The sequence below is a fragment of the Cherax quadricarinatus genome, chromosome 31, assembly GCF_038502225.1.
Source record: "Cherax quadricarinatus isolate ZL_2023a chromosome 31, ASM3850222v1, whole genome shotgun sequence".
NCBI classification, from domain to species: domain Eukaryota; kingdom Metazoa; phylum Arthropoda; class Malacostraca; order Decapoda; family Parastacidae; genus Cherax; species Cherax quadricarinatus.
Genome location: NC_091322.1, coordinates 35731626 through 35746463, shown reverse-complemented (window position 1 = coordinate 35746463; position 14838 = coordinate 35731626). Strand labels below are relative to the sequence as shown.

At 40.3% G+C, this 14838-nt stretch overlaps 1 protein-coding gene across 2 annotated transcripts in view; it reads right to left on the bottom strand.

Moving 5' to 3' along the window:
* Window positions 1-13716, bottom strand: part of LOC128697010 (uncharacterized) — a 1143041-nt gene extending 1129325 nt beyond the window's left edge. The window contains exons 1-2 of one of the 2 annotated variants that reach the window (XM_053788515.2): window positions 12832-13716; window positions 139-215 (exon numbers count right to left, since the gene is read on the bottom strand). In XM_053788515.2, the coding sequence (XP_053644490.2) occupies window positions 139-215; window positions 12832-12911 (157 nt within the window). In that variant the 5' untranslated portion in view covers window positions 12912-13716. Of the gene's footprint in view, window positions 1-138; window positions 216-3898; window positions 4013-12831 lie in introns of those variants that run through there. The other variant, XM_070090364.1, reaches the window with a different exon arrangement.
* Between the last annotated feature and the right edge of the window lie 1122 nt (window positions 13717-14838).

Here is a 14838-nt window from a genome sequence, read left to right as displayed (position 1 = left end):
TTCAGGAAACCACTTAAAAGGTAGCTCACCCATTCAGGGATACATAATAAACTGCATAAACAATTACTAGAGTAAGAAAAGAAGAGTAATAAAATAATAAATCAGAAGAGGAGGAGGAAGGTTGGGCATGTGACTTACCTGGGAGGGGTCGGTGTCCGGTGATGGCAGGTTCACAGGTGACGGGGTGTAGCCAGGTGGTCACTCGAGCCTCCTCACTGCAACACACAAACATACCCACCGTCTCAGTAAACAATTTCGACGGGGAGGAGGCGTGTGGGCGGCCGGGGTGTTGGGGGATCAGGGATGATGGGGGAAGTCAAATACTGTGGAAGAGGGCTAGGGGGGATGTAGTGTTGTAGCTAATACCCAGAGGGGGAGAAGGGGGTGATGGGCGATGAGTAGGGCGTACTTGGTAAGCTAGGGGGGGCTAGGGGGGATGTAGTGTTGTAGCTAATACCCAGAGGGGGAGAAGGGGGTGATGGGCGATGAGTAGGGCGTACTTGGTAAGCTGTGACCAGAAATGGTGTGGTAGATGGTGGGTAGAAAGTGTGTGGTAGGTGGTGGGATGAAAGGGTGTGATAGGTTGTGGGTAGAACGAGTGTGGTAAGTGGTGGATAGAACCTAGGGCTCTGGTGGCCTGGTGGTTAACTCTCGCTTCACACGGCGAGGGCCTGAGCTCGATTCCCAGCCAGAGTAGAAACACCTGTTGACTATGTTCCTTATCAGTAAAATGGGTACATGGGTATTGGTCGACTGGTGTGGGTCGCATCCTGGGACACTGACCTTATTTGCCCGAAATGCTGAGCATAACAAGGGGCTTTCTATACAGTATTATGTCATTGATGTCAGCTAGGCCTGTATACCTTGTACATGTACTTGTAGTAAATATATTATTATTATCATTATTATTAACGAGTGTGGTAGGTAGTGGGCAGGAAAGGTATGGCTGGTGGTGGGTAGAGATGGGGTGAGGAAGGTATTGAGGCCATGATAAGTTTGGTTAAATGGGACAAGAAATATTGGTTGGACTAGCTGTCTAAATGTCCTTGATTTTGAGTGATGGAGTAAGGGAGCAAATGTTTTCACTAAGTATCTTGACATGAGACTTCCAGGTTACTATTCTTCCGGATGCATCACTAAACAATGGCTTTTACTTGACATTTTATCACCTTGGCTTTTTTTCCACCGTTATAACAATTAAATTTGTGATGAATGGTTTGAAAAACCGACAAGTTGAAGACTGAGACACTTATGCAACATATGGGAATCTTTATTCAGGAAACGTTTCGCCATACACTGGCTTCATCAGTCCAGTACTAAGTAGATAGGTGTAAGGAGAGGAGGAGTTTGAGGTAATCAGTCCCTTAGCCTGGAATCGATGTGTTCAGTCCATCAGTCTTGTAGAATGTACAGCATAGGGCCGTAGACGTGGCTATACTCTAGTCAGGTGAAGCAAAGCAGGAGGCGGGGTCATAGTGGTACCATCCACTAGTCGAAGTAGTGTATTGGACTGATGAGTTTCGCCACACAGTGGCTTCATCACAACTGTCAGACACTGCAGCATCATGGGATCTTGTTACAAAGAATTCTTCAACACTTGTCCAACCTTTGGACGAAGACCTACTTCGATTAGTGGATGGTACCACTATGACCCTGCCTCCTCCTGCTTTGCCTCACCTGACTACAGTATATTAGCCACGTCTACGGCCCTATGCTGTACATTCTACAAGACTGATGAACTGAACACATCGACTCCAGGCTGAGGGGCTGATTACCTCAAACTACTCCTCTCCTTACACCTTTCTACTTTGTACTGGACTGATGAAGCCACTGTGTGGCGAAACGTTTCCTGAATAATGATTCCCATATGTTGCATAAGTGTCTCAATCTTCAATTAAATTTGTAATATAAATTCACTTATCATTTTATTGCTGCTGTGCCGTCTTTGGGGGAGGGAAGGTTCAATAAAATTTCAATCTCAATTTACTGGTGTAAACCTTAGTGACAGATACCGACAAGTTTTTTTTTTTAAGACATGTGAGCAAACACTAAGACAGGTGATCATGGTCCCAGGACCAAAAAATCTAATAAATATGTCCTAGTGTGTGTTCACATTTTTTTGAACCCTAGGTTTACTTACACCGTTATTAAAAAAAAAAAACATTTTGCCCCCACATTCAATATTTGAAAATCATGAATTAACACAAACTTTAATCGTAAATTTACACAGCATAAAAATAAATCACTGCACAAAAAGTAACAATTACATAGGATATATACATCGAGAGGTGTATATATGCTCAGCACATATACACTGAGAGGAGGTGTGTATATGTTGAGAGTACTTTATTCCCTGCTTTAGAGATTATTCTTGTCTAATGGTGTAAAGGTTACATGACTTTATAAAGCCTACCGTGTGGGCGAAACGTTGTCAGTAACGGTTCAACGGTTCGCATTATCCTGTATTTGTGTCGGAATTTTATACCATTTCTCTCCATCATGGTCAATCTTAATTGGAGAATAGTTTGGACTGATGTTTGCCTGCGTAGATCCCAGTTTACTTTACTGAAAACTGAAAAAAATGAAGTACTGATTTTCTTCTGATAATTTCCGAGTATCCTATCTGACTAGCTTCATCCTTTCCAAGCTGATAATAATGCAACTTTTGAGGGGCTTCAAGTTTAGTCTTTGTGGAATATCCTAATACACCATTTTTAATAAAAAAAATGCATATTAGTTTCTGTATGATGACTTGCTGATGTCTCTTCTCATTCCCTTCATTATCAATTTATGCCACACTTCGCACGTTTCTCAGCGTGTGCATGGATGATCTGGGTACTGAGGTTATGGAATATATGGATATCTTCACTGGATCGAACAGCGCACAAAATGAATCTGGTTCACTTTATTTGGATCCCCACCGGCTTGCCACAAAGACAGGTTTTAAAATGTTATGTAAACTGGAGGTATTTTATCTCATTCTATTTGTAATAGTAACTCCAGATCCCATGAACAAACTAAATCGCTAACGCCTCATTCCGATCATTAAAGTGTCAGTGCAAATTATTACATTAATATTACATTCATAGGGTGAGGGGGGGGGGGGACGAAGGGAGGTACGCCAAATCCGGTAGTGGTCATATAGTGTCTTGGAAGGGAAGGTAGAGATTCGATCCTAAAGGCTAGCTCCAAGTCTTAGGAACAAGAGTCCCTCACCAGCATTAAGGGGTGGTTAGACAGCCCTAAGTTATTAATTAAGATAGTAGACAGCAACCATCCTGGGAAGAATACTATTGTCATGAGTGAGAAATCGAAGTCTGTAAATGTTTTGCCCTCTGACATGATTGCTGGTCTTGTCTCATGAACATGCAAGATGACAGGTACGTTGAACAAACTTCTAAGATGACAGGTACGTTGAACAAACTTCTAAGATGACAGGTACGTTGAACAAACTTCTATTTCGGTCAGTATACACATACTTTTTTAATAGCTCTTAAAACCAATCCAATTTATGAGACCTGGTATGAAACAGAGTCGCGAGGATGAGGATCCTCGAACCGTTAACATCACAAACATATACTGGAGGCCTAACCTGTTTAAACAAGGGCGGAAGTAATTAAATGTTCGCCAATTCCGTTTTCGTCAACAAAAATTCAACATTAGTTATATCGGAAGCGCCCCAGCCCCCATGTGTGCCCCAGCTTATCACGGAATAAACATTCATAGTGCGAGTGAAATGAACTAGACAAAGAGGTGTCGAGGGTAAACAATCCAGTTTCAAGAGAAGGTATGGTCTGGCACTGCAAGCCAGGAATAGTAAAGCCAGGCGGGGTCAGGAGCTATGAATCGACCCTTGCAGACACAACTGAGTACACAAGGTTCTTCCTCCTCCATATACCTGTATATCATGCTCGTCACTCAGAAGGTACCCCAACAGGTCTTAATTAAAAGGTCCAAGAAAAGAGCGAGTGGACAGGCACGAGCAGCAGCTACTAGCATCCACACACGATACCTGCCAGATGTCAACTGAGGCTCACGCCCATTCAGGTAGGTGAACTCACCATTGTTGCCAGCTTCAACCTACATTTATATAAACCGCAGACATTGGTGCCAACGTCAACCTCAATTAAACCCTCCCTTCATTTTCAATAATTCTTAGAAGGCGTAAAGAAAATTTTTGTTACATAGTTCAAAAAATTTACTCTGAAGAAAATGTTACAGATCCATTTTCCTAACATGCAATCTTTCAACCCTATCAGAGATCAGTACCATGTGACTGTTTGTAATATCTCGATGAGGCTACAGTTAACACAATGACTAATATACAACAAGCACGTTGTTTGTCGTCCTGGTGAGGGGTTAGAGGTAAGGGTTCAGAGGCTAGCAAGGTGTGGCAACAGTGGGAAAGAGGGAGACGGGGATGGCAAGATTTCCCCTTAAACCGGCATCCTCAAACCCACACTCACACAAGCCTCCTTTCTCACTCGACCCCTTCACGGGGCGCACTTTGATTTTGGTGAAGGGCTCTTTATTGAAGGAATTGCAGCTACTCCAACAATAATAATAAATAATAGTGTACATAAGTCCTAAACATGGCGACTCAACCATTACTGACGTACCTGTATGATGGACATTTAAACACACCAACAATATGTACCTGCTTTATCTACTCTCAGGCACACCAACAGTATATACCTGCTTGATCTACAATCTCTTGCTCCATACTTTCGGGCAGAGCAGTGAGTACCTGCTGGATTCAAACTCTCAGGCACAGCTTGATACGCACTCTGGCACGCCAGAAGTGTGTACCTGCTTGATCCCCTACACTCAGGGGCGCCAACAGCTTAATATACTCTTATGAACACCAGTAGTATCTGTTTAACCCATAATCTATAGGACACCAGCAGTATCTGCTAGAATGGAACCACACTCTTAGGAATATATGCATTAAGTACCTACTTAATCCACACACTAAGGAATGCCAAAAGTACCTGCTTAATCGGCAATGTAAGAAGGTTCCCACTTCTTCTCAGAATTGCTATATTTGTGATCCGACAACCAGTTTGTAGTGAGAACCAGACTGACAGAGAGCTGGACAGATACCTAAAGTCAGTGCCGGATCAGCCGGGCTGTGGCTCGTACGTCGGACTGCGTGCGGCCAGCAGTAACAGCCTAGTTGATCAGGCCCTGATCCATCGGGAGGCCTGGTCGTGGACCGGGCCGCGGGGGCGTTGATCCCCGGAATAACCTCCAGGTAACTGACTAACAAATACCCAGCCCGGTGTGATATATATACTACCGGACATTTTTCTCCACTATACAAGCATTTTACCTAAAAAGGTTTCTCTAAGTAAACTGCATGTATTGTGAAGATGTATATACCTCATTAGGCTGGGTACGTATTTGTAAACTACTAATTCAACAAACAGGTTGTCGGATAATCACTAACCCGATAACATAACGATTTCGAGGACAGTAAACTTGTATTTTCCAGTTTCTCTAGGCCCGCAACATTGACTCAGAAGCCAAAAATACATTGACTCCCAAATACTGTAACAGTGAGCACTTGCCCTTGCATGCCATGCCATGCAAGGGCAAGTCCTTAAAAACTCATCAGGCAATGTTGCCATGACATACATGTAAAAATATCAATCAATATTTACTTATCACGGAAAATATATTAATTAATTTGATTGTGAATTCTCCTTTGATGCTCACAACTGTTGATATTATTTGAAGTTTATAAATAAAAATATACGTAGTAATGTCATGGCTGGTACAATCCAAATATAATCTATAAATTAGAAATAAAAACTGGACGGCGTTTCTCTGACATGTACCATTTTCAAATCGCGATAATAATCGAAAACCAAAATATCATCCAGTTTTTTACACAAAACAGAGAAATAGGCAAAAGAACTAAGGAAGACTTTACGAGGCTTTAAGTGACATACGAGTTAAAAAAAAAAATACAGCAACAAGACTTAAAGGGGAGCTAAATTTACTGAGCTTCATTAACTATTTGTTAGGCGTAAACTGATGATATCTTCCTTAGGAAACCAGGTTCCAGAAATGTGGCCAGCCATCACGACTGTTACATATCTTAAATTATCTGACCAGAAAAGAACTGCGATGAAGATAAAAAAAAATCACATGAAACTTATTTATTTACACTTCCAATCTCGAATTATTATTATTATTATTATTATAATCAAGGGGGAAGCGCTAAACCCGGAGGATTATACAACGTCTGGGGGGGATGTGGAAGGCATTCAGGCTTAATTCGGGGAACTGGAGCACAGATCCAATTCCCTAAATCAAGAGCCCCTCACCAACATCAAGGAACCTTCCTTGAGGGGTCCAATCTCGAAGTTATCATTTATTCATTTGGAAGCACCGAACTCATAGAGATCATGCAGCACCTGAAGACTGGAATAAAGTTAAGTTTGATCCAGTGAAGGAAATTATAATTCAACTTCCTTGGATCAAAAGCTCTTCACCAGCATGCACTCCCCTTCCCTTCTTGAAGAGTTCTTAGGTTATAACAGACACACGAGTCAATCCTATCTGATTCATCGTTAATTTCTCAGATTTAAAGTCTATCAACCATGTAAAAGAGGTGCCTTGATATTGGTGAAACGCTCTTGATCTTAGGAATTGGAGCTACCATGCAATGATCCCCTACGGATTTAGTGCTTCTCCATGAATACAAGAACATAAGAATGAACACTGGAGTAGGCCTGCTGGACTATGCTAGGCAGGTCTAATTCGCACAATCGAGCATTTAAAATAAGACCAAAGTTGATTTTCAGTGTTTACTTGAGAGTTTACCTGAAAACAGTTTTGGGAATTAACGCACCCGTAGCCTGGTTCCAGATCAGACCTCTCGGTGGACGATTTGATCAACCAAGCTGTTGTGCTACCTGCACAAAATCCAGCACTTGCACCAAAGCCCGGCTGATGAGAAACCGACTTGAGGAACCTATCTAGGTCCCTCTTGAAGACAGCTAGGGGGGGGGGGGGAGTCTGTTAGTAATCCTCCTTATGGATGAATGGAGGGCGTAGAAATCTTGGTCTCTACTCTTACTGAGCTGTCTCAGAGTATTCATTGTACCCATGCTTTTCATTGTGGGTATTCTGCCGTCTGCCAAGCATCTTGCTTTCATAGAGTGATAACTCTGTGCAGATCTGGTATCAGTCCCTCTAGAATTTTCTAGGTGTAAATTATAATGCATCTTTCTCAACTACGTTCCAAGGAGTACATATGGGGGAGACTTCAAGCGTTCCCAAAAATTTAGGTGCTCGACTGAATTTCTATGATCGTAGCAGTGAAGGGGAACTTATTTTTTTATTGTGAAGGTTAAAAAACAATTAAGGGTTTGTTGATAATTTGTCTTATACTTTAAACAAATGTGTTGAAAAGCCTTGGACCCTTCATGCTTATTGAATTAAACTCTGTGCTCTTTCTGTACCTTGATTTTCATTTTTTCTTTGCATGCCTCCCGTTTTCGTAAGGAAATATTTCAATGAACAGGTTAGGGCCCAAGTGCAACCAAATTCAATATTTCTTTTAATAGAACGAAAGAATTTTCAAGTGTCTATGACTTAACGTCATAAAAAACAGGTTTAATAAAATTGCACACTGCCGACAAAGCATGAAGTTTTCTCAGAACAAGTTTGTATTGGGACAATGTTTCGCTCTCTGTGTAGAGATTTGTTAAGTCATGGTTTGAAAAAGCTCCAGCCAGCGATACACCGTCCCAGTACAAGCTCAACTTGAGTCTGTCTTCGTAGTAACACAAAACAATTTTAAGCTTGATTAAACAGAAAAAAAAGTCTGCCTTGATTAACCCATCCCCACCCTGGTCACAGACCTGGCCGCGGGGGCGTTGACCTCCGAAACCCTCATCAGGTACGCTGTCAGTGGTCACGTGAGGTATACTCCCCATGGCAGAAATATTTAAGAATCGATAACTTGTTCACTAGTAGAATTTTATTGTGCTATTCCCAACTTTATTTTTTTCACCATCGTTTTATTAGAAAAAATTGGGGAGTGCAAAAATAAATTTCCCTGTGGTACATTTATACATATACTGGAATTTCAAGTAATTGTCGCGTGTATATTGCGGTATACTCTAAATTTTAATATTCATTAATACAATGAAACTTGACTCAATAATTACTTTAAAGATATTTTCCATTTCAATTATTTCCCACCAGCCAGTCACTAGGATGAAAAAAATAATATTTATTATATGGCCCAGACTTTGAACATGCTCTGAACTCTATAATCACAGACTATTTCCAATGTTATTCTCTGATTTGAGTCTAGCTGTAACATTATTATATAATAAATTACGTACAAATGTTTGAAACACTGCAATCATCAACTTCACTTTTGACTTAATTTGATTTTTTTTTACAGCTACGTTACACATACAAAAATGTGCCAACACTCTGAATGGTCTTTGACACATGTTGTATCTTGATTAGACAAGATTGACTCTTGTCCTCTCCTCCTCCTACCTAATTCGGTTGTTCCTTGGCTGTTATTATCATTTTAAGTCATGGAAAAGCGCTAAACTCGTAGGGGTCGTATAACGCCTGGGGAATGGGAGGTAGCTAATCCGGTTTATTTCGAGGAAGGGAAAGGTAGCTTTTATTCCTTAGATCAACTTTTTCTTATTTTTGAAGAGAGTTCCTTTGCTGTGACTGCTGAAAGTCAGCTCAACTCAGGCTAACGATCCTCAACATTTTAACAAATCAAAGCCAAAAATAGGTTATGAAGTCAAGTCAGATGCTTCCACTATAAATATAGCTATGCTTCATGAAACAGTACTAGCAATAGTTATTTTTCTCGTTCTCATAACTGGCATAAACAGACAAATTACAATGTCCTAACCATACCACGGGCGGGGATAGAACCCGCGATCAGACTCACAGACGATACTCGAATCTGAGTGCTGTTTATTATAATGGGGAGCGCTAAACCCGTAAGGATTATACAGCACCTGTGGGAGGGGGGGTGGAACCTATTTAGGCTCAATTCAGGGAACTGGGACAGAGATCCAATTTCCTACACCAAGAGCTCCTCGCCAGCGTCAAGGAACCTCCTTTGAGGGGTATCTGAGTGGTATCCATCAAGGACACAGATGTTAACGGCGAAAATGAAAAGCTACTAAACTTTGAAAATTTGAGGACCTAACTGAAAGAATACAAAACACAATCAAACTACTGTACTATACAGTGTAAGAGGAATACGAAAGACCTGAGGATAACTATGCAAGGAAAATGTTAGGCTTAAAAACAAGAACGTTCATGAAATGCCAAGCCAATGATGATATTCTTTTAAGACATTTCTAACTTATACTCTTCATACTCGAATACTGCTATGCAGACATGACTAGCGTAGAGAAAATTCACTACTCACTTAAATTCAAACATTTAATTATTAGTAACGCATCAAATTCCTCAAACTGTACATCGTGGGAAGCAGGTAACACATTATTTACACCTGGAAAATACTCTAGGTGCTCGCTCCAAATAGGCCCACTGAAAAAAGGCAAGTGAAAATAAAGACGCCTGTAGCAGAGAATTTTTTTAATAGGATTTTAATAGATTTAATTCGAAACTATAATGAGTGAATTTCAATGTTTCCACTCCTACAGTTGATCTAATGATACTTTAGCTGAATCCAAAAATTACCTGTACTGGATTTTAAGGTTAAATATACTGGATTTTTAAGGTTACCTTTAGTGGATTTTAAGGTTACCTTCACTGGATTTTAAGGTTACCTTCACTGGATTTTAAGGTTACCTTCATTGGATTTTTAAGGCTACATTTACTGGATTTTTAAGGTAACATTTACTGGATTTTTAGGGTAACATTTACTGGATTTTTAAGGTAAAATTTACTGGATTTATAAGGTTACATTTACTGGATTTTTAAGGTTACATTTACTGAATTTTTAAGGTTACATTTGCTGGATTTTTAAAGTTATATTTATTGGATTTTTAAGGTTGCCTTTACTGGATTTTAAGGTTACCTTTACTGGGTTTTAAGGTTACCTTTACTGGATTTTAAGGTTACCTTTACTGGGTTTTAAGGTTACCTTTACTGGGTTTTAAAGTTACCTTTACTGGGTTTTAAAGTTACCTTTACTGGGTTTTAAAGTTACCTTTACTGGGTTTTAAAGTTACCTTTACTGGGTTTTAAAGTTACCTTTACTGGGTTTTAAAGTTACCTTTACTGGGTTTTAAGGTTTACTTTGATTAGATTTTAAGTTGGTATACCAGCAATGTACTGGTATATGATAAAATCTGTCATCCTGAGCTGGGGGTCTTCGGTTGGGCAATGAAGATGTCAGGTATTTGATTACTGGTTCATCTGCTACGCACCTTCAAATATATTTCGTACCAAGACAGAATTATTATATTTCATTTACTGTCACATGATGGCCTATCAAGGAATATACGTGAAAGGCAAGCAAATCCTTAATGAGGGGAATTACCAATAACCTGACTGTTCAAGCCGCCAAAGAAACCTGAACAAAAATCTGACCGCAGAGACGATTATTTCTAGAAGTAATGAAAGGTATATAAAATTAAAGACTCGTGTACCTGGAAAGCACTGATCTTGTTTAACATAAAAAGTGCATTTTTGTGAATTCCTTAAGGGGGCGCTTAAGAGTATAATGAAATTTACGTCATTAACGAGATTCGAAAAGTATTAAATTTTTGTCATGTGTGTGTTTACAATTCATCAGAATCTTTGCAGAATCGCTCACGTTTAAATTTGTATGTATGTCAGGAAGGGGAAGGAAAGGAAGCGAGACCTTTTCTCTGGGGCACAAGAGTACGTGCGTGTGGGGTTCGAGGCTTCTGTTCAGTTTAATCCAAATGATGTACTGCTGACAAGAGAAGAAAAGATACGTTGCAGAACAAAATTTTGTTGTCAGTTCCGGAAAATTATACACATGGAAACGTCCCAATAAAATCTTGCTTTCATCATCTAGTCATTCATATCTCATCCACGACCATTTTCTGAGGCAAGAAAAAAACAAACTAGGCCACCAGATCCAAATAAGAGACAACACCAAAGTTTAATAACTATAAATTACGTATGCTATCACGAAAACGTTATCACACTAATATACTTACATGGACCCCACAAGAAAACAAAGGTTCTGCCATCTCATATGGTACCAATATCTGCTCTGCCCTGTTAATCTAGAAGTAAACAGATATCTAGGAATTAATCAACTGTTGAGTCGGATTACAGGAGAGACAACCCCAACAGAAATAAGTCACTGCTTGACTTTCTTGGGTTATTGTGATAGTCTGAGAGGTTCACAGACGGTGAAACAAAAGACTGATGGCAACACGTAGTTTAAGCCTGACAGACCTGAGATCGAGATCTTCCTGTGACTGAGGTCTCCCTATAAGACCGAGAGCTTCCTCTGGGATCAAGGGTCTAGACCTAATTGTAAAACAACCAATACATATACCATAAACACATCAACTGAGCGTATGAAGCTTCTACTTTCGCTAAACTTATTTTTTATTTTTCTCGAGACGAGACCTACGTGAAGCAAAACGCAAGGTAACATCTGTCCAATAATTGCTTCTGCTGAAGCCAAAATAGTTCGTTTATTCTTCTGGGCTTACGGAGCATAAGATGTGTATTCGTGTTTGCTTTCTTAGTAGTCTTGTATAGGAAGCTAATTCACAACTAATGCGCAAACTGGAATTGGAAACAAGACACCGTTGGTTTTAGATATTTTTGTCCCACTGATTAGGCTAATTTATCGGACAAGTCCTGCGTCGTCTTGTTTCCATTTCCATGTTTGAGTAACCTGTGAAATGCTCCAGCCAAGGTATTGCGAATTTTATGATTCATGGGAAGAAAAACTTGAGACTACTACTGGAAGCAGTCAGGGTTCACGAGTTCCTGCACATATTATCATTATATTCACGAAAAGCAACAAAGTTGTTGCGGTCAGTTAGCTCAAACCTTACACATACGTTTACCGACATTAAAGGCTCACCTATTAGTTTACTTGGTGTCAAATGAATAAAAAAGAACGCCTTTACTGAGCTCGAGTCATACCTGCGCCTGGCTTCGAGGGTTCTGCCCTAGTAGTCCGGCCTGATATTAGACTTATTGACTGCCTGGTCAAACAGGCTACTGCTGCTAGCGGCCCGAAGGCCTACATAGTCGTCACACTCTGATTCATAAGGCAATCGTAACAGGTAGTAGCTTCTTCACGCTTTGAAACGCATGCATTTTGAAGGGTGACGATGAGAATGGCATATATGGTGCGTTGTGAATGTCAGCGATAAAATATAACGCCAACTATTAATTATTTTAATAGTGTTAAAATTTTGTACACGTCATTGTAATTGTTTTACGGAAATAATGGTATACACATTCACACTGAATGACACGTAGTTTCATAATAAATAATCAATAACTAGTCTGTTGACTTGATATAGCTAAACACTTCTGTAAGTATGGCTACACTTATTGTTCTTGATCAAATCTATTATATACGCCACATCTCTATTTTAATTCTGTAAATAATTTTATATATTATTGTAACGCCAATTATTGCCAGACTGTTCAGATCCTGTCACCAGACTTGCGTAAATGTGTTTAATGCAATTCATATTCCTAAAGCACATGAAAAAATTTGTTGCCCAATACAGATGTTGTTTATTAGTGCAAGACAAAAAAAAAGTAGCTTATTTAATGTTGGAAATGATAAACAAATTGTTATACACACACACACACACACACATGGGATTGGAATCAACAATCTAGTGTTCATACTTAATAAAGAAGATCCGTCCGTCTCGAGTGACAGCGAAGCTCCAGGGATGAGGGAGGTCCTTCTGCAGATCAGCGGCCATAGTCCTTCACCCCTTGCTATACACGCAGTCTTACACTGCAGGCTTCTTCCCACTGCAGTTTCTCTACAGTGCAGTGTCTACGAACTGCGGTGCTTCACTACAAGAAACTCGTTTCATTACCAAGAGTCTTCCCACGTGGCACTCCAGCGCATTCGTACGCAGCAATTATCTCGACACTCACCTGTAGCAATACTAAGTACTTGGGTCTTCTTGTTATTCCAAAGTTCGTTGTTATTGCACATGTGCCCGGCGCTAGTTACCTACCCGACACTTGTTATGCAACTGACACTAGCTATACACCTGACACACATTAATTTCTGTTATTTTCAAAATTCTATTTATCTTTTCTTATCAAAACCTAAGACACTCGTCACTTAATGCGGGGATCACATCAAATTTTCTTACAATCAGAAATCTTGACAACTCTTACCGAAATGTGCTTTTCGAACTATTACCTATTTTCAATCGCTGACATTTCTTTAACCACTATTACACTCGAAACCCCTCACAGCCAGCCCCAACTTGTGGTCGCCTCGTGACCTCCAGTACACACATGGAAGCCAGATAACACATTTTGCGTGTACGATGCACCAAACAGGCCATAGCACTCTTATGACACTCCACCTCTGAGATGAGATGCTTACCTTCCTTCATGCAATTCTTACCACAGACACCCCTCATTCATGGACTACAAGCATCATCCACCAACATTACACTTCATCACCACACAGAAAGTAGTGTTACACCTCATTATAGCAACAGGTGGGCAGTAGCAAGAAGCGTGTGTGATGCCCACCTTGAGACTCGGGAGCTACTATGGCCAGGTACACCATAACGTGTGAGCTTTGAAGGACACTCTGGCACGTACGATAATTCTCGTTTTCTTAGCATATCATTTGCATGCCGTAAAACGTTTAGTATATATAGTATATTCAAAGAATATATTTAAACAAATTTCACCAGTCACTTATACGCATATATGTAAATACAGCTTTAATATTTCACTGTATGAAATATTATTTAACTTCCGAGACCCAATAGTCAAGCAACGATAGAAACAAAAATTTAAAACGATGTACACGAACTAAATAAAACCAAGAAACTATATATGCAAATAGCCCTCATAAAGTTTAAAAGAAGCTTTACTAAGAGTTCTGTTTAATTTAGCATTGATATAACTGATGGCAGATGAAGTACATGGCATCTGAAGCAGGCAGGAGGTGGTGGGGGTGTACCCGGGGGAGTGGCCGGGCAGCCTCTTCCCTCGTCTTATCCCATCAACTACCATAGCATTGACTCTCAGTAACAGAACAATTCGATGACAACTGCGGCAGAAATTTACAACGGCAGTGCAAGCAACGATGTGCGATTTTTGTTCCCGAATGAAGAAAAAAAACACCCTGATCTCATTAAGAGGTTCCCAGATAGCCAGGACGACATCCTACCCCTCTACGATTTAACCGTTTACTGAGAAATACCCATCGGCTCGTGTCCTGGGCAGGTGTTTTTTTTTTTCCTTGTGCAGGCACGGCAATATTAATCTCCAGCACACCTACCAGAGAAATTACCCGCCCTGACATATACGTTTCCTAATATTTAACACCAAACCGACAATCGCGAATTTAAAATGCCCGCCAACGATGCCACAGCATTTGGTGTAGATTTGTTGTCGGTTACAAGATTAATATCAAAAATCGTGGGATAGTATTGCACGGTCACTATTCGTTACAAATATGGAGATATAAAATGGATTATTTTAACGACAAGCCTGTCAAGTAATTTACGCGGGAGAAGTTATAGAAATATTTTCTGTGATAATTGCTGTACTTGTAGCGCAGCAAAACCTGGATGTGGTACGATCGGGCAGGGCAGGGCAGGGCAGGGCAGGGCAGGGCAAGGTAGGGCCTCACGAAGGTAGGTGAACAGT